Source organism: Podospora pseudocomata, chromosome 3 (assembly GCF_035222375.1).
Source record: "Podospora pseudocomata strain CBS 415.72m chromosome 3, whole genome shotgun sequence".
NCBI lineage: Eukaryota > Fungi > Ascomycota > Sordariomycetes > Sordariales > Podosporaceae > Podospora > Podospora pseudocomata.
The window spans coordinates 1,989,637-2,009,228 of record NC_085887.1 but is presented as its reverse complement, the minus strand read 5'-3'; the positions used below and the strand labels follow the sequence as shown (position 1 = coordinate 2,009,228).

The 19,592-nt window shown below is 51.6% G+C and overlaps 4 protein-coding genes across 4 annotated transcripts; 2 read left to right on the top strand and 2 right to left on the bottom strand.

The window, feature by feature from the left end:
• The first annotated feature begins 4,539 nt into the window (after positions 1-4,539).
• INDA1 (Amino-acid permease inda1) lies at positions 4,540-7,276 on the top strand. The gene is made up of 2 exons (XM_062888863.1): positions 4,540-5,703; positions 5,786-7,276. Exons 1-2 carry the CDS (start codon positions 5,166-5,168, stop codon positions 6,970-6,972), a joined length of 1,725 nt encoding a protein of 574 aa, XP_062744786.1. The 5' UTR covers positions 4,540-5,165; the 3' UTR covers positions 6,973-7,276.
• Positions 7,277-8,638: 1,362 nt separating this feature from the next.
• On the bottom strand, positions 8,639-10,090 carry QC762_305685 (uncharacterized protein; the record flags this gene model as incomplete). The annotated part of the gene is made up of 1 exon (XM_062888862.1): positions 8,639-10,090. One exon carries the CDS (start codon positions 10,088-10,090, stop codon positions 8,639-8,641), a length of 1,452 nt encoding a protein of 483 aa, XP_062744785.1.
• Positions 10,091-11,331: 1,241 nt separating this feature from the next.
• On the bottom strand, positions 11,332-13,308 carry QC762_305670 (uncharacterized protein; the record flags this gene model as incomplete). The annotated part of the gene is made up of 1 exon (XM_062888861.1): positions 11,332-13,308. The coding sequence occupies one exon, from the start codon at positions 13,306-13,308 to the stop codon at positions 11,332-11,334; it is 1,977 nt and encodes a 658-aa protein (XP_062744784.1).
• Positions 13,309-17,597: 4,289 nt separating this feature from the next.
• QC762_0053940 (uncharacterized protein) lies at positions 17,598-18,941 on the top strand (the record flags this gene model as incomplete). The annotated part of the gene is made up of 1 exon (XM_062883529.1): positions 17,598-18,941. One exon carries the CDS (start codon positions 17,598-17,600, stop codon positions 18,939-18,941), a length of 1,344 nt encoding a protein of 447 aa, XP_062744783.1.
• Positions 18,942-19,592: the final 651 nt, after the last annotated feature.

The window sequence follows — 19,592 nt, the reverse complement described above, 5'->3', positions numbered from 1 at the left end:
AAGCTACCTAGGGGCGTGACGATAGGCAGGGTCGTGTCATGCTGCTTGCTGCGTGTTCGTTCCATCGGGGAGGAGCAAGATATCCCTTCCCATCCATCACTCCCTCAGTGGTACCACCTTCCCTTTTGGGTAGCTTACTCCAACGCCATGCACAGAAGGAACACGCCTCGCCCTCTAACGTTGTTCTCGATCTTTTGGAAAGGGCAGGTACGTATTCTGTCCCCCATCTTTTTAAATGCGGTTTTGACTGTCGCTTCCATGCTAGGTGCATTATGTAGGGAGGGCTGCATTGTTTTGTGCAATTCTATTTGCCCTTTTTTTTTTTTTTTTTTTTTTTCACGATCCAGAACCATGATCATGCACAGTGTCTTGGGGGAAATAGCCTGAAGTAAGGGAGAAATTAACTGCTGCACTCCCGTCCATGTGGCTACAGCGGTAGTTGTACCCAACTTCCAATCGTTGGCTCTCGACGAATCTCAAGTTGACGATTTCAAACTCTGGCCAACCAGTGCCGCCTATCACGTTGACAGTGGACAGTTTCCCCAACGTCGCAATATTAATTCCCCATCCCCCTTCGCCATCGATAGACGCTTGAGAAAGCAAGAATGTCCACACCTTATTTTGAGTAGGTTGACAGCGTCGCATCCGCTCGGTTGTAGACTGCACCTACGCGCAACAAATGCGGTTTGGATGCATGGACGTGGTGGGCGGTCGGGCGTGCTCCCGTCTGCTGTGCCATCGAGAGCTTGCATGGTTCAACCCAAGCGACGAGTGACCGTTTTTGTTTTGCGGGTCTATCCTATATCTGTACCGTTTTCGGTGATATATTATCATGAGTTTCCGTTTTGACACCATCATTTCAGTCCTTGGGCTGTGGTGTGACCTTGGGCGACATTGGCAGGAACACGTCGTAGAGATCTTGATAATGATGGTGATCCCGTCTTGTCCCGTCAGCTTGGTACTGAGACCTGCCTGCCTTGTTGTTTCGGAGGAGGGACTGCATATTAGAAGGTACACTACCTTAGGGAACGCACCTATCGGTGGGGGTCTGGTCGAGCTGTGACCATTGTCGCGGATCCGGATGAGGCTTTCCGTGTGTGCATTGTTGACGGTGGACGGATCCAGGGGTTTGGATCTTGGACCCTGCGATGGGCATGTGTTGTTGTTGTGTAGGGGACAGGGGAGATCGGATCTGGGATGGCAGATTGTACCGTCAACGGCAGGAGAGGCGTCCAAGGAGAGACATGTGATCACCCAGCTTTATGAGTCTCCTTCGGGAGCTATCGTTGATTATCAAGTTCTTTGAATTCTACGCTGAGTGTGTTGTATGCAAGATGTATGACATTAGAGTCTACCTTTAAGCCATTCTCGTTTTGATTTTTTGTTTCTTTTTGAATTATCACAGGAAACTAAAGCCACGAAGTGACCAAACTTGAGCTTTCATTTCGATGGCTTTCACAAGATGATTACCTGCCTAGGTTACTCTGATGCTGCCGTGATACCAAATAATTTGTGTTTTTAGAGAGCGGTTGTTGTCGTTCACGTTTAAGTTTGCATTGGCATGGTTCTATAGTACAGGTCCCAATAAGTTTATACGATTCAACGGCTTGTGGCTGAAGATAAAGCAAGGACTAGAAATAGACTTCATGGGAAACATACACACCCTAGAGCTACGTAGACATCTGCCAGCAGCAAGAACTGTGCTTTGTCGAGGCACAGGTGCCCACTGAAGTCCAGGTCGACGGGACGAGGTGGAGGTCGCCGACGATTACAATGCCCAGCCCGCATGGCCAGACAACATGGGACGACAGATATGTCATCCCATCTCTCTGACTTCTGACTCGCGCATCCTGCAGTTCGCGCTGAGCTCTCAATAAATTGAGGTTCGGTTTCGATAGCGACTCCATCAGCTGTTGTTGTCAGACATCGATGATCCCAGCCAAGCAAACGGAGTGTCAACAACACAACACCTTGCCAAAACTGCCGGGGCACCGTCGGAAGGATGCTTGGCACTGATAAGTGGAGCTGTGGTATCGTGGGGGTGTAAGGTTACATGGGCTATCAGCAAAATGCGGGGAAAAGACGCAGGTGGAGTCAGGCGACTTTGGTGATTCCCGTTTTGGACACCGGGGCCAAATTGATGGCTCAACTTGCAAAGCCTCATCAATCAGCCCAGCATCAGGCGAAGACGTGAAACTGGGTAGAAACATGCCATCACATTCCTAGAGGGGATTCTAGTATAGCGTACACTGTAGTGAGGGTTGGTGATAGCGCCAGTCTCGATAGTAGAGCACTTGTCACATATGGAAGCTCAAGAGCGTCGATAAAGAGGCAAAGCGGTTGGTGAATGCTCTAGTAAACGTCGTTAGTGCTCTCCTTCCTGTTTCACTTTCGCGAGCCTGTTTCCAAGACTGGCGAACGCTCTGAGCGCACTGTTGGAACTTCCTTTTTGCTGATGGTCTGTTGCGGCTTGTGGTCGCGTGCCCAGGTTGGGGTGTAGTGTGCTTTCAGCCTCCCCTCCCGCAGCCCAAGCACGCCGGAGATCGGTATTGTGTGAGGCTACTGTAGACATCGAAAGGTGGGAAATGTGCCAGTCTCTTGGTATGCGGGAACACCCAGCTTCTAGAAGGATGGAAGTCTCATTCTGTCATTGCATCGCAGTGCCTGACGCGCCTGATCATGCTCTTGATGAAGGTGTGTTGCGTGGCGCCAGCTCACCATGCGACGCCGTCTCAGGCTGTGAAGCTTGCCCGCTTCCAGACACAAAATCCGATGCTGTGTTCGTCTGGAGCCCGTCAATACATATCACACACCGGCTGGTCCCGAGTGCGCCTGCGATGCGATGCGACTACGACGGGCGACAGGCGACAAATCAATATTGACATGTGAAGTTCATAGCGCAACCAGGAAACACCGACGGACCAACAGCAAGTTTGGGATGCGCCGACTGGCCTCACCGACCGAATTGCAGCTTTGATGCAAAAGTTCCCTTTCGTCCTTTGAATCGAGAGGGTTTCTTGCCACTTGCGATAGGGTTACTCAAGGCAGAGTTGAGTGTTTCTTCCTGATGACGACCATCTCGATGGGCTACATGGCATTTCTCGTTGTTGCCGTTTTGCGAACCATTTGCATCGCGATTGTGGTCCAGCAGGATTCCCCGCCCGCCATCCATGTTTGCCCCACCGACAAGTTCCCCGTCGCCCGTTGAGCCCCCCACCCACAGATACCCAGAATGCCAGATTATCGTTCCGTTCACCCAGTGGATATCAAGCGGTAGAGGAGGGCAGCCAATATGGAAGGCTGAACAGAACGGAGCTACGACTCGCGCAGAGCTCCAAACATATGAAGGAGTATTTGCCGATTCCATTCCCTCGGTAGTGTCGACGGGATGTAGTGCTGTTATCGTGTGTCCTACCTATAGAGGCGGTAGATAGCTTATGTCTTAGCGAGCTGTACGAGCTTACTGTCTCCCAGCACAGTAGTGGCCATCTTATCACGAGGGAGAGCTCACCATGCATTGAAAGAGCCCACCAACATGCGACGGCCTGCCCGAACGGTGATAAGGCCCAAATCCTTCGTTGCTGGCTGCTCACGCTGGCGGAAGCAGGTGAGGTGGGAGAGCTGGCGAGGTGGTAGGTAGTTGGCAGGGGACCGCCGCCAAGAGCCGCTAGACGTCAAGCCAAGGAGCATGGGTCGTAGCCAAGCTTTGCCTGGTCTGGAAGCTGGCAAGAAATGCCAAGACGGAGCACACTAAATCGGGGGCATGAACTGACGAATGATGGCATCGCTTTGGGGGACCTGGCCGTTTCGACGGCTTCGTTGCTCCCCAGACGGACAAGATAAGAGAGCAACGCTGCCGGAACGCCACCGCGCAGGCAATGACTAGCCGCACCGGGATATCGCCGGCTTGGCCTCAACGCCTCAGAGGAGCCAGCTGCCGTTTTCTTCCAACCTCTCCGCGCTCTCCAAACGCCAATGCCGTTTCGTTGAGTTGATCGGCGTCAGCGTGCTCTAGTGCTGCCGCGGGTGTGACATGCGACACGACTGGAGAAGGGGGCAAGTTGTCCATTGTTGCGTCCCCTCGAGTTCGCTTCCGTCGTCAATGGCTTTCTTTGTTCGGCGGTGCCTGATGATGTCGAGAACAACAAACGACGACGGCGAGGGTGTAGATCCAAGGCCTGGTTCCCCTCTGCTCGACGTCACCAGTCACCACTAGAGCCATGAGCTATTCCTCAACGAGGAGCGGGCCATGCGCAGGTGTGGCATGTTGCGCATGGTCACAAGAGATCAAGCATCAGTGGCGCTCCGAGGTTCCTATCGCAAAACGGCAGTGGCGGGGAAGATCTGTCGCTTGGTCTTGGCGCCATCGCAGCAACGTCGTCCCAGGTCGCCCAGGTTGCTCGCTTGACAAATGGAATCTCGCCATGTTAGCCATTAGTTCCCTCTGCCATTGGCTGTGGCTTCCATGAACGACATGTTCCCAGTTCCATGTTTTTTTTGACTTGCCAGTTCCCGTTCTGGGGAAAGCTAGCAGTAGAGGTTAAACTCCTGTTCGCAGTGATCGTCCCATCTCCGTTATGGTTAATGGTACCAAGGATCATGTATGTTGTGTCGCCTGCCGGCCTCCGTTAACATGTTCCCCCCCATCCCTGTGCCTATCCGTCTTCGTCCTCGGTCTGGCCTGATGAATGGCACCTCGCTGCAGTCGAGTCTAGTGTGACCTCGTTCGTAGCGGGTTGGTACCGCGGACGCGCAGTATATCGGGGTTATTGGGTCTGGTGCTTGGCTCCTTCTACTTTCAGATGGTAATAAAACCCGCTCCCAGGGTTGCTATCAAGGCCCCGCAAACCCCGATCGACACTCAATTGGCTGTATTCTGCCTCTTGGCTCGTTCTGTGCAGCTTCTAGCCACTTTCCGTGCTTCCTGGAACCCAATCGTCAAGATAGATTCCGTCTGCCTGGGTTGCTCCTCGAGCTCCCCCCCCCAGTCAGTCCACCCTGCGACCACACCCCGACCCTGGGGTAACGCGACAGCCGCGAAACTCCTCCTCTCTCTTTCTTACTCGGCCTCTGCCTTTATTAAACCCCCTCTGTCCCCCCCTCACATGCCATCTTTTTTCCTTTTCTCTCCTCATCGACACTGATCACCATCACAACTCACCAACATGTCGTCCTCAGAAGAGAAGGGACCCCTCCCTGTCACTCCTGAGAAGGAGGTTCCTCCCCCACAGTTCACCCACGGTGGTGATGCCATCAACCAGCATCGCGACCAAGAGGACTTCTGGACTCGCAATGGCCTCAACCTCAAGTCCTTCCAGAGACGTGGCGATGGCGCCGCCATCGACTCTCTCGACCGCACCATGAAAGGCCGCCATCTGCACATGATTGCCATCGGTGGTTCTATCGGTGCTGGTTTCTTCGTCGGTTCCGGAAAGGCCCTCGCTACCGGTGGTCCCGCAACCCTCCTCATCGATTTCTCCATCATTGGTATTATGATGTTCAACACGGTCTACGCTCTCGGCGAACTTGCTGTCATGTTCCCTGTCTCTGGTGGTTTCTACACGTACTCTACTCGCTTCATCGATCCTTCCTGGGGTTTCGCCATGGGCTGGAACTACGTCATGCAATGGTCTATCGTCTTGCCTCTTGAACTCACGGTCTGCGGTATCACAATTGAATACTGGACGAAAGACGTCAATGTCGGTAAGTTCTGACACTGTAACCATGCACAAAGCACCCAGAACAATCAAACAACGGGATACTGACAATGGCTTCTTTTTTGCAGCTGTCTGGATCACCGTCTTCATGTTTGCCATCATCTTCGTCAACGTTTTCGGCACTCTCGGATACGCTGAGGAGGAGTTCTGGTCTTCGGTTCTCAAGCTCGGAGCGACTGTCGTCTTCATGATCATTGCCGTCGTCCTCGTCTGTGGCGGTGGTCCCAAGGACAGCGCTTACGACGAATACTCTGGTGGCAAGCTTTGGCAAGATCCTGGCGCTTTCGCCAACGGCTTCCGTGGCTTCTGCTCCGTCTTCGTCACTGCTGCTTTCTCCTTCTCCGGAACTGAGCTGGTCGGTCTTGCCGCTGCTGAGGCCCGCAACCCCGTCAAGTCTCTTCCCGGTGCCATCAAGCAGGTGTTCTGGCGTATCACCCTCTTCTACATCCTGGGTCTCACCTTCATCGGTCTCCTCATCCGCCACGATGACGACCGTCTCCTCGGTGGTGACAACCCGTACATCAACGTCGATGCTTCTCCCTTCGTCCTGGTCGGTCTCGATGCCAAGCTTTACGGCTATGATTCGTTCATGAACGTCATTATCTTGGTCTCCGTCCTTTCCATCGGTGTTTCCTCCGTCTATGGTGGTTCCCGTACCCTCACTGCCCTTTCCCAGCAGGGTTATGCCCCCAAGATCTTCTCCTACATCGACCGCTCCGGCCGCCCTCTCATCTCCGTGCTCTTCGTTTGCGCTTTCGGCCCCCTCGCCTATGTCAACCTGAGCACTTCCGGTGTCGTTGTCTTCGACTGGCTCCTCGCCTTGTCTGGTCTTGCCGCCCTCTTCACCTGGGGTTCCATCTGCTTGGCCCATATCCGCTTCCGCAAGGCTTGGGCTCTCCAGGGTCACACTCTGGATGAGATTCCCTTCAAGGCCGCTGGTGGTGTCTATGGCTCTTACCTCGGCCTCCTCCTCGTCATCCTCGTCTTGATCGCTCAGCTTTTCGTCGCCATCTGCCCCGTCGGCGGCGGCTTCAACGATGTCGAGGGCTTCTTCAAGTCTTACCTCGCCCTTCCCGTCGTCATCGTCTTCTGGATCGGTGGTTTCATCTGGAAGCGAACAGGTTGGCTCCGCACCGACCAGATCGATGTTGACACTGGCCGCCGCGAGCTCCCCTGGGACGAGATCAACGAGTACCGCGAGAGGCTTGCTCAGATGCCCGCCTGGAAGCGCGTCTTGCATACTGTCTTCGTCTAAAAAAAAAAGCCCAGCACATTCCGTCTATTCTTCCGTTTTGTACATACTTTACCGGTATCAAACGGGTTCAGTTAGATGGGAGTTTTGAGTCTTTTTTTTTTTTTGGCGATTTAGGAGTTCGCTTGCAAATCTATCTAGCGAGCGTCCATGATGGCATTTGATGTCTTTTTTGAATGTTGGGCTCGCATATGTAATGTCTTTGATGGGGCGGATGGGTGAGGGGTATGAATCTGAAGGGAATGAAATGGAATTTGATCGGGAGGTTTTCTTACAAGCGCCTTTCAGTGTTTCTGGAAAAGAGAGCTGGTTGGGGGTTTGGGGGGGAGCTTTGGGGGATCAAATTTGGGATTTTCATGGGTTTTTTTTTTTGTTTTTGCAAAGTTTGTTGTCTCTTTTTCTTGATACCACGGGGCCGATGAAAAGGTGCCATCAATACAGACTACTATTACCATAATGTTTTGATTGTGCTTTCGATGATTTGTGAATGTTGAATGTGCTGTTGACTAACTGGTAACTATCCCCGTAGGGAAACAAGCTTCAAAGCTAGGGGGGTCCGTCTTGGATAGGTACGTTACCCAGAATGTCCTCGTAGGGTAAGGAGCTTGAGATGAGGTTGTCTGTGGGTCTCGGGAGTACCCTTTCCACGGACTTTTTCTTGTCCTTTGTTTTTCGATCCGCCTATCTTGCAATTATGTCATGGAGCATGTTTGTTGCCATCACCGAGCTTTGTTCATTGTTTCATGGCGGCTTCTATCTAGTGCGTTAGAGCTCTCCCGTGTGGGGCGTAATGCCTTCCGCACTGATAAGATATTCGAAAGTTCAAAGCTTCTCGGAGTTTAGGAAACACGCAAAACGGGAATGAAGTTCCACACCCGCTGATGTGGCTTTCTGGCGTCGTCATCCTCTTCGGTGGAAGGGTCTGTATTTGGTGGTGGCACCGCGTTCTTTGGGTTCGACTTCATTGTTCCATCATGCTCGGGATCACACCAACCCGTGCCGCCGACGCACACACACATCTGCTGTTCACAGCCAGCCCATCTTCCCCGACGCCTCTACCCGTTTCGTTCGGCAAGTTTCGGATATGAAGTAGAGTTTTTTTTCCTATATCGAGAAGATGTTGTGTTAGGCGAGGGCCGGCATACATACAATACACAAAGTGCTTTTGGAAAGGTTTCCTGCGGTAGAGAAAACGGTGCTGTTATTGTATGCGAGTACCCGCCAAGCACGCACAAACTTGGCTCAACGGGCGGGCGTGGCTTTGCACCGCCTTGATTCATCAATAAAGCTTGTGTTGACTTCACATGGAATTTCCCGGTGTTTGCGGCGTACAGGCATCCATGATTGCTCAGCCACGATGGTACCAAGATGAGAACTGTTGCCGAGCGTTGGAGGGAGTACAACAACGGTTGGGAGCTGCCTGCGGCGTTTAGGGTTAATGTTTTTGTGTTACTATGGTGCTGGGGTTGTGTGTTCGAGGAGGGTTTTGCACTTCCACTAGTGAGAAGCTTGTGTTGACTATACTGACTACCGAGAGTCAAGCTTGGTTGAAATGGATCATGAATTACATTTCCGTGACTAGCCAGACTCTAAAAAGTCGCAAAATGGCATTACAAACATGGCTGAGGTAACTCAAAGCTAACCCCGTGTTTTAGTCTCAAACTATATCTCAACGTTTCCCTCGCTCTGCTGACCCCGGCAGTTCCGAAATCGAATTACCCCCCACTTCATACTGATACTCTGGCGGCGTACTGCTGTTGTATGATTCAGATTGGTCCGGGAAATACCCGCTCTGAGTGTACGTAGTGTACCTCGCGTTCTGTCCCTCCCGTATTGGCCAGCTCGGTCTTTGCTCCTCGTGAGCGGCGGCCCTGACTGGTGATGGCATAGCGATAGGGTATCCAGGTGGTCCATGCCACTGACCTTCTTGCGGATGTTGATAATGGTGGTGCTGTGGATGGGTTTGGGGAAAAGGATCTGATGACCCAACCCCATACATAGATCTCGCCGACGATGGACCTAGGGCTTGGTTGACCATTGACAGGTGATGGTGATACGCCGCAGTGATGGGAGTTCTTGGGGTGCGGATTGGCTCTTCATTTGCGTAGCTGTTTTCAAGGACCCATGCTGATGATGGCCTCCTCTCCATTGCGGTCCGGCTTGGGCCATCATGTGGCGACCTCGAGGGAGTATTTGCTGTCAACGGAGACCGAGCGGATATCGGTGGAAGGTAGTCTTCAACTGAAGTCTTGGGCTCTGAGCTGACCAGATCGTCGTTCGCTGCCGCTGTTGTAATCAGTAGAGGCGGAGCTGATGGGGCAGAAACACTTGGCCTCGCCGACGGAGTTGGGCTGGAACGGGATATGCTATAACTTCGTAGCTTTTCGGTGGTGAGACTAGTGTTGAGATTTTGGAGTGATTCAACCTGGCGCCGTAATCTTCTATTCTGTGTGCAAGAAAATCCAAGTGCAACGATGCTGGCAAGAAGAAGTGAAGCAAGCAGACCGGCTGCGATGACGGGAACGAGGCGCATCCAAGGGGGCATATTGGCAGGTAAACCGGGCATTGGGTTGTCTATTGTATTCTCGGGGTTCGCTCCTCCGTTACTAGAGATACTGACACTGTCGCCATTATTATCGAACTGCCTCGTTACGGTTCCTAATCCTCGAGAAAGGGTAAAGTTTCGTGCACAACATTGCGCCTGATTACATGCCATTCCGAGGTTGTCGTAACAGCAACACCAGGCGCCGCTTCCGCAGTGAAGCATCGTATATGATGGCTGTATCGGCATAGATATGTACTGGCTCGACCTCCCACAGTAAGATGGACAAGCCGGGTCCATTCCCGTTGGGTCAGTGCATCCTTGAGACCAAAACGTGTGATTGTCCCCTCTCTGAGTTGCGAAACAGAGGCCACTGGAGAGACAGGCTTCTTGCCTGCTCTCATCACAACATGATGAGTGAGAAGAACCTGTTCCTGTAGCGTCACGACTGCACTGTGTCCCCGACGTCTTTTGTCCGTTTATACCATAGCACTGTGCTGCTTCAGCCAATGGGCCGAGGGAAAAGAGGGCGAAAAATAGGGAGCCGCTGAGCGAACCGGAGGCGAAGAGCTGCCACATCTTTCCTATGTTGAAGAAAATGTAGGCTCATGACTCTTGAAAAATGGGTGTATGGGGCCAGCCGCAATGCAAAAGAAAAAAGAAGGCATTTGAGTATCGGTTTTGGAGAGGATCAGGGTAATATGGTGTCGGCATTGTCCTCGATCGTCATCATCTCGGATGTTTCCACCGCCTCGAGAGCAAATGCAGATAGTGCCCGGTGTTTTGGTGAGGTGCTCGCTTCGGCTTCATGTGGTGCACCAGAAAGGATTTAGCCTGTCGATCATGAAGTTATCTGCAGCCTTGTCAGTGCTCAATGTGTCACTTTGGCGGGAGATCAAACGCGCCTCGACTCTTGGGTAAATCTTGTCATAGCCATACCAAGAACTGGAACAAAGCGGTGATTAGCAGCACAATGGATAGATAATAGATGTTTTAATCGATCTGATTCCATTGCATCGGGACCATAGTTGTTGGCTGTGGAATGATATCAAATCTTGACGCTCGGTTGCTTGATACATTGATCTCTGCCCAGGCCACAACATCACGCATCATAGAGCAGACAGGGGCTCCAACAAACCCAGGCCAAAAGAATGACCATTAATTGATATCGATGCCCTGGGATTGGCTGTCAACCTTTTGTCCCACCACCCCACGGGAGCAAATTGACACATGGAAGGTGCAACTGCTGAGTCCACTGACCCCGCACGACAACGAACTCTTCCAGCTCAGTTGGACGGAGTGATGGCTTCTTTCCTGAACGATTCCTTACGCTTCATCGCTTCTGTATTCTCTCTTCATGTCGACGACCCTCCAACACCTCCCACCCTCGTCACGATCCGAGGCATCCGCTTTCCATCTGATCCTTCAATAGAGCCTCACCTCTTGACCATCACGACAACTACCCACGGTGTTGAAACCGGCCCCGATGCTTGTTGGGGACATATCCCAGACCTCCGCCCATACTGGAAGACAGAACAAGGGTGGCAATGGCGAGACATTGAGACATTCTGTCTAGAGAACCAGCCTTTGGCAAGCTGCAACGGACTCTACATTTTGTTCTACTCCTTCGATCTCGACAATCTGCCCAAGAATGAGAGGTTTCCCGAGGCCATTTTCGGAAGGACTCGGTGCTTTGCTGGAGATGCGTTTGTGTTCAAGATCCAAGGCAATGAGATCGGGGAAGATCTCGGAGAAGATGGTTGGGCGGCCTGGCAGAATGTGTCAAAGGATATTTTAAACTTGGATATCATGAAGCTCTCTCAATCCTCATAGCCGTCTACCACCCCAACACCCGAAGCTTTGCAAAGAGCTTTGCACACGGGTCCAATTTCCATACCATGCATGATAAACGTTTCGACAATTCTGGGCGCATTACTAACCCAGTTCTTGCGACTCGGAAACGCCAAAATTTGGTCCAACGGGACACCACGGGCTGCCAGCAATTCCATAATCTTGACCTCTCGAACATAGATATGCCACCAACCAATCAGATTGGTTCCAGAGTCGTCAAACTCGGGCAGAGCTGAATCAGAGGCGCCGTCGACTACAACAAGGGCATTGAAAAGATCAATTGCATCTGCTCGCTCCAAATCTCCATGTTCCCACTTTGCATCGAGGTCCACGCCATATTTGATCAGGCGTATCATCTTCAAGTGACGCTTCCAAGCTGCCATCCAGATAGCTCTTGTCAGCCCCGGCGATTCAAGGCTGTCCATATCCGACTTTCGAACAGCTGTCGGATACCCGATCAGCAACTTCACAACCTTCCATTGCTGATACTGGGCTGCCAGGCATACAGCTAGTGACACTGACGGTCGAAACGCTTTTTGGCCAAGGTTAGGTTCGGGCCCTAGCAAAGCGAGAGTGTCTAATGCCTCTCGAAAAACGAATCTCGCAAGCTTCATTAGGATTTGCTGATCGTTCCATCGCACAAAGCCCGTGCTATACTGGCCATACTCGCCACGAGTATTCCAACCGTTTAGCAAGTCGGCAGGATCAAGGCTGACGGGAACATGTATCCAGACATCGGTTGATAAGATCCCTCCTCCGCTCATCATTCTGTGAAGCGCTTCTTCGACCATCTCATCCGTCTTCTCAGGCAGCTCACGCAATGACCACAACGGAAACTCGTATGTTTTCTTATCAACAACCTTCCCGAATACAAGAAAGGAGGCTGTTTTTTGGACAATCTGCCGGGTATCCGTTTCATAGTCTGGCGTGATCTCGGCTTCTGCGTCCGGCGCCATACCAAGTAGCGCAAAGACTTTGTCTCGAATGTCAGTCGCCTGACTGTCTCTGAATTTCCGTAAGAGAATTCCCAGAGTCCGAGTGTGACTCCACCACGATTCAGATCTTCGGAAGCCCGGCATCACATCAAGGATTGCCTGCACATGATCATCGACCGCGGAATTGAGAAACTCTGGCGCAATAGCAAACGTCCTCGATGGTATGCTCTTTCGGCCACACATAATTCTGGCCTTCTTTGAGCAGGCAACCTCCTGAATGATCCAGACGCGTCTAAACCAAGGACTCGCAAGCAGGCCCTCCAAAGCTCCCCGGTACTCTGCCAATGTCGTGTCTGGAAGCCGCTCCAAAAACTTCTTCCTTTTCCGCCAATTCAATTCTGACCTCCAATTTTCTCGACGAAGTTTCCAGCTCCACAGTTGGTCAGTTGCCGAAAGCTGTTCATTGACTTCTTCCAGGAACTTCATGGCCAACTGTGCTTCAGCAGTTCTTCCGGGACCCAGCCACACAAGGACCTCCTCGGCATTCTGATAGATTTTCCTCATTTGACCAACCTGGTGGCCCCGTTCCTTGTCATTGTTTTGATCGATGCATATCGCATCAATCCACAATAACCTATCAGTATGTGGGTGTCTGAGGTTCACAAGGGCGGTATACAGGTTCTCCGTCACCTGCAAGGTTGAATTGCGGCCAACAATGATGGATTCCTCGCGATCTATGGTTCCCCATGTGTACGAGAGTGCTTCGTATGGGACGCCTTTGGAGGCATGAACGTAGGTCTCGAGAAGCTCGCAGTGGATCTGCTCATTGGACAATCCTTTGCATAGTCGGACGAGACGGATCGAGTCGGCATCGAGGTCGAGCGGTTGGTACTGGTATGGTGGTAATGAAGCCATAGCTGTTGAGGTCAAAGGTGAAGGTTTGCGGTGTGAGGCGCAGCGAGCCAATGCGGGGTGAGGGAAGAAATCTAGGCTGTTATCGACGTTGCTCATTGGTCACCCTTTCTCGGTGGTTCGGATCGGACTGACAACACTTGTCGATAGAACTTGGACCAGCCCCAAGCTCCGCACTGATAGTTTCATCTCGTCAGGCCAAGCCACGATGACAGTCTCTGACATCCCACAATGAAGCCAACTCACGATGCCAACCTACAATCTAATATTCATGAGGAGGCGATGATCCACCCTTATACCCACATCCCACTCCCAAACGCATCCACTCACATCCGACTGATCAAGCTATACCCAGCCGTTGCATTCGGCCAGGGTACTTCTTGCGTCGACCAACTCCCAAATCAAATGCAACATGTCAGTGGCATCGATAGATGCGCTGTCGCCATTTGCAGTCTTGTCTTATGCCTCGGGCACCAGCGACGCGACCGAGCCCCTTTACATTGACCAGCACGATGAGGACGATTCGGGGCTTGGTACCTGATTCGCCCTTGTCAGCGATCTACATCACCCCGTCACTTATGAACGGGTTGGTGCAAATAACCAAGTCAGAGTCATCACCAGAGCCATTGCTCCTCTGGGTCAACCAGATCTACATCAACTGTGACAAGGGGAGTATCTCGGCTTGGAACAGGTAGTTCAACTCAGTATAATAATCTGTTATGGCCTCAAGGTCCTTGCCCCTTGCCATTTGGGTAGGAAAGGCAAGGCCTACTTATAGTCCTCCGGATCCCCAGGACCGTTCTGAGCTCCCTGGTCCTCGAACCTGTCTTATCTGTCTGCCTTGGCCGGGCACCTCCTTCGGCGTCCTGGCCACTGATTCCACCAGTAATAGGTACATATGATTCCTGTCCTGCAGTCTTCTTGCAGCTCGTATGGGTCCTCAGTCCCTCCTGCCCAACCAACCCGTATCGGCACCCTGGTTCTGCCTTCGTGGTGGTCGCTGTGATGCCTCCGCTGAGCCCCGGTGGGCTCAGTTGGTTGCCGGCCCCAGATATTCTGATCCTGGGCATATCGTTGGGCTATTGTTGGTTGGAGTGTGTACTGTCTAGGGGCACTGAGTCGTGGGCCCGTGTGACATCAACAGCAGGACACGGTGGAGAAGAATGAGCAAGTGCCGATGATGGGGAAGATATATACCAAGGCTGACAAAGTACTGATCTGGCTCGGCCCTTTCCCCTCTGAAATATCCGAGGACAGGTCTGAGCAAGCCAAGTTCATACAGAAGCTGAAGAAAGCTGGGGAATGGAGGGATTCGGGGGTTTAGTCGGTGATGGCTTGGAACCCACGGCGGGGGAGTGGCTCAGGTTTCTCGAGACCATGGTGATGTTGTACCCTGACACCGATCTCCGCGAGGAACAGACCCAAGAGGAACTGGAGGGAGCTGAAAGGGTCTTGGTTCTTGCTGCGAGAGCTGCTCGGGTTTTGTTCGGTCAGAACAGGGAGGATGGTATGGCATTACAGAAGAATATTGTCATTTGGTGGAGCCAGCCATGGTTCAGTCGAATTTGGGTACTCCAGGAGTTCGTGTTGGCGAGGGAAGCATTATTTCTTTCAGGTGACCACAAGATTGAAGCCAAGTCTTGTTCAATGGGGTTATGGGTGGCGGAAAGGTTGAGAAGGCAGCTTGGGTGCGTGGTTGCTGGCTGTCCTCAGCAAGCTGCAATGATAGAGTGTGGAATGTCTATCACCAGCTCATGAAGGTGATGGAACACTGTGAACTTCCTAGTCTCGCTGCACAGAACCCCCTTGTTGTTTTCATCGGATTAAGGTACTCGTATTGGCGAGGACATCCTCCTACCCCTCAACCAAGAGGACAGGCCATGAGCAAGGATGTTCCGGGTTTCCAGAATTTGTGGGGCTTATTCTGGTTGGTTGGTTTACGCTGACAGTTGGCCGTACATAACATCAAGCGATCCTCGAGATAGAGTCCACGGATTATTGGGACTTCTTGCTCCCGACGCGCCAGATGCCATTGCTCCGGATTACTCAGAAAGTATGACCGCCGATATCCTTTACACCCAAGTCGCACGCACTATCATTGAGAAAATGGAACATCTTGGAGTTATACTTGAAATGGCCCAATTCCTTAAACGAATCGTTGGCCGAGTCGGAGACGAGGTGGCAAAAAGGCTGCCGTCTTGGGTCCCGGGTTTCTCACACTACCGCACTACCATCGCTTTAGCAACCAATGACCACCCCAGATTCTGGGTTTATAGCCCAACAGGCAAAGAAGCAACGACACAATTGATCAAGTCGAACAACGAAAGAGTTCTAGACCTGCAAGGCATCCGAATTGGCCAGGTTGGACGTGTAGGCAAGCCATGGTACTTCGGGGCAATCGAGCCGGAAGCACTATCTCGACTACTATATTGAAGTGGAGCAACTCTGCCAGCTGTCTTTTTGCGAAGACCGCGACGCGTCTTTACGGATTATGCTCGGAGACACCGTCACTGTAAAGTATCGACAAAGCCCCCGGGCCCAGACCGAGGACCTGACACGTCTCAAACTGATATTGGAGTTTGCATACCTGGAGAAGGCCATGTGTGAAGCTGAAGCCGGCGGTAAACTGTCAGTTTATCCAGCGCTTTCCAAGATTATGTCTCTTCTGCAAAAAGAAGAATTCGTAAAGAATGGCATCTTGGATCTAGTGCGCGCGGGAATGCGGAAGGAGGAAGTCAGAGCGCAGCTAGTAAACCCCTTCCCTTGCATAGATCGACTAGAACAGATGGACCATAAAAGCCCGTTCCTGACAGAGGATTAACGAGATGTGGGGATGGGACCGGTCGCAGCTCAGACAGGAGATGTCATAGTGGCATTTCATGATACCTCGGTCCTGTACATGCTCAGACCTACGGCTGTTAGCAATTACACGGGTGATGATGGTGAGCCAAAGCAGACATACGAATACCTAGGAGAGGTTTATTGTCACGGGATGATGCATGGCGAGACTTTGGAAATTGAGACAGTGGAGGACTTCTTTCTGGTTGAATATTGTGCACCATTTATTCTTGCTTTCACTAACCACCTCACCCTGCTCACTTTTGGATCTAATGCCTCAGAGGCCAATCATCAACATCTACTCCATCGGCAAACAAGTATCGTACATTTCAATTGCCCTCTAGTCTGGTGGATGTTCTCTATCGAAGCACATCGTTGAGTGTCGAACAGGGGTCGTCTCGTTGCCGTGTGAACAAGTGGGGCGATCTCAGGGGTTGAATAGGGGGCAACTAACAAGTAGACGATACGTCCTCGCTGATCAGCAGTTTGGCTTGTACATTGAAGTAAAGCATGATTTTTGTTCTCCTCTGATTTCAGAGTCATATTTACGCATTGTATCCTTGACTTGCCCTGTGTTCCATCACTTGGTGTGTATCTGCCTCGCCTTCGCGAATTTCGAAGATTGCAGTGATCAATGCACAACCATTTTCATCATATGATCGGGGAATCACTTACCCAGATTAATATGAGGCTAGATTACAAGGTCCGTCGATCCGCCACATTGAATCTCAATGGTGTCTTAATGTGGAAATCTTTCCTTACACCGGCAGAGCAGAGAATCTGCACCCCATTTTGATTGCTACAAGAGAGGTTTTGGTCATTACGCAGACTTAGACTTTCATCGCTTTAGCTCACCCAATAATGATCACAAGTTTAGCGAGCGGCGCGTGCTGTTTATTCTCGGTGACAGATGCTCGATTCCAAGTGAACACGAACAATAAGGCCCGCTCTTATGCATACTGCATGTAATTCTGTTTCCTTTCCAAATTCAAGATGGCTTAGGGCTGAAATTGAATGCTACGCTTACCTGTGAGTAATCACTAATCCAACGGTAGCGGCGATGACCAAATTGGGATCTTTTACTGTTCTGGAATATCGTAAGCAGTGCCCCACTGAATGGCATTGACCAGACGCCTTCCTCCGATGAAACATCAAACATGTGAAAACCGAAGTAAAACAGCGGGCAACGGGATAGGCACTTGTGCCCGAACAGAATGGCGGAAAAAATAATCTTGCGGTGGGATTGGTTGAGAAGGAAAGTACGATCTACGGTACTATACCACCTCGTTGAGGAGCAAAGGCGGAAACATGAGCCATGTAGGAGCCAATGCTGGTAACGGCAAGTCCAATGGCAAAGAAAAACCGACAAACTCGAACGGGAATATCGTAGTGATGACCGCTTTGATAATCCCTGTGAGCGCAAGGAGTTAAATTTAGTGGTGTCCCAGATCTCAGAGAGAAAAGTAGCTAGGAAAAAACCGCCCATTCAACTAAACCTTCAACCGTCGAATTGGTCACTCTCTCATCACCGCCTTCATGTACCTGTCAAGATGAAGCCATCCACCCTCATAACCTTCCTCGCCCACCTCGTGGCGACCGAAGCCTGTCTCACTGAGCAGGAGCGGCACGGCGGCCACATCATCGACCTCAAAGCCCACCTTGCCAGAGGCACCATCAATCGCCGTCAAGCCAACCTCGGCACCGTTCCCGTCGCTGTTGGTGACCGCTTCCAGAACGGCACCACCGCCCCCATCGGTCTCGGTTACAACGCCAATGCCACCTTCGACACCATCCTCAACAGCGAAGAGATCAAGTCTGCCCTGTTTGGCCTTGCCAAACTGTATGGCAAGGACAAAGTCCAGTACTTTGAGATGCCGTACAAGACGTACGAGAACAGGGCCATGTATGGTGCCAGGGTTGGTGGGAGTGGCAAGAAGGGGAACAACGGGTACAAGGTTCTTCTCGAGAGCGGTATTCACTCGCGTGAGAGAGGTGGGCCAGATCATTTGATTTATTTCATTTCTGACCTCCTTCGTGCTGCAAAGGATAAGAAGGGATTGGTGTATGGTGGCATGTCGTATTCCGCGGCCCAGGTCCAGTCGGCTTTGTCACTGGGCATCGTCATCATCCCTGTTGTCAACCCAGATGGACTGGCTTTCGATCAAGCGACCGACTCTTGCTGGCGCAAGAATCGCAACCTAGATAGGGCGATTGATGGAGAGCCTGTGTCGGTTGGTGTGGACTTGAACCGCAACTTTGCGCCGGTTTGGAACTTCACCGAGGCTTTCGCGCCTGGAGTTGACCCCTCCTCTGACGACCCGAACAGCGAGATTTATCACGGTACTGGACCGCTGTCGGAGCCGGAGACGAAGAATGTTGACTGGACACTCGACCAGTTTCCTGACCTTGGGTGGTTCCTGGACCTACACTCGCCGGCAACGTTGGTGCTGTACGGATGGTGTCACGATTCGAACCAGGCTGTGGATAGGGCCCAGAACTGGCAGAACAAGACCTTTGACGAGAAGAGAGGTGTGGTGCCAGATAGGTCAGGTTTCGAGTACAAGGAATTCTTGGAGCAGAAGGACTGGGATGCTCTGACGCTAGCAGCCGCGAGGGTTGCGGGTGGAATGACAGACTCGACGGGACGCTTTTACCGGTCACTTCAAGCTCCTCATTTGTATCCCAGCAGTGGCTGCTCCGCGGACCAGGGCCTTGTCAGGGCAGCTTTGGATCCGAAGAAGAAGAAAGTGTATGGGATTGGGGTGGAGTTTGGGGAGTGGAATTACCAGGCTGAGTGCTTGTTCTACCCGACTCAGGAGCAGCACAGGCTGAACATGATTGAGAGCAGTGTTGCTTTCATGGAGTTGCTTCTTGCTGCTGTGAGGTTGGGATGATTGCTTGCTAAGGCGCGCACAAGAATGTTCATTTTTAGCGGGACTGTAAAGAGTAGTTCAGAGTTTATGTTTTGCAAGACGTTCCAGGAGTGTTTGGTAGATACATCGTATAAAGAGGGCACATGTACATCAGGTGGACTAACTGTTGAGCGGAGACTCGTCGCCTGTCATGATTATATCCATAGTTGACCTACTTTTCGAGTGACATACTACGTCTGATTGTACTAGAACTCCGCGAAATTTTACGGAACACTATTAACGATTCGATGGGCTAGTTTAAGAGACGGACGAGGGCTTTTGTGGCGCCACACATCAAATGGAAAACCGGAAAACGGAGCCTCCACAAATTCCCTGGGACTTGCCTAGCGGGTGCTTACCATCGGGTGAGTTAACTGAGCGTTCTGATTGGTCCAGCGATTCGAGGACGAAACACATCAAGCTATAAAGAGTCTCTTCCACGATGTACCCTCCCTGCTACTTGCGGAACTGGATAATTCAATTCTTATTTAAAATGCAAGATCTCGCAACATCCAGAACCCGGCCACACCGTCAATCGAAGTCCTTCCAATCTCCCGAGAATACAGCTTCGACATACGAAATCAGAGTCCCAGCATCGAAGCCCAGTCCGTACGCATGAGAAAACATCGCTGT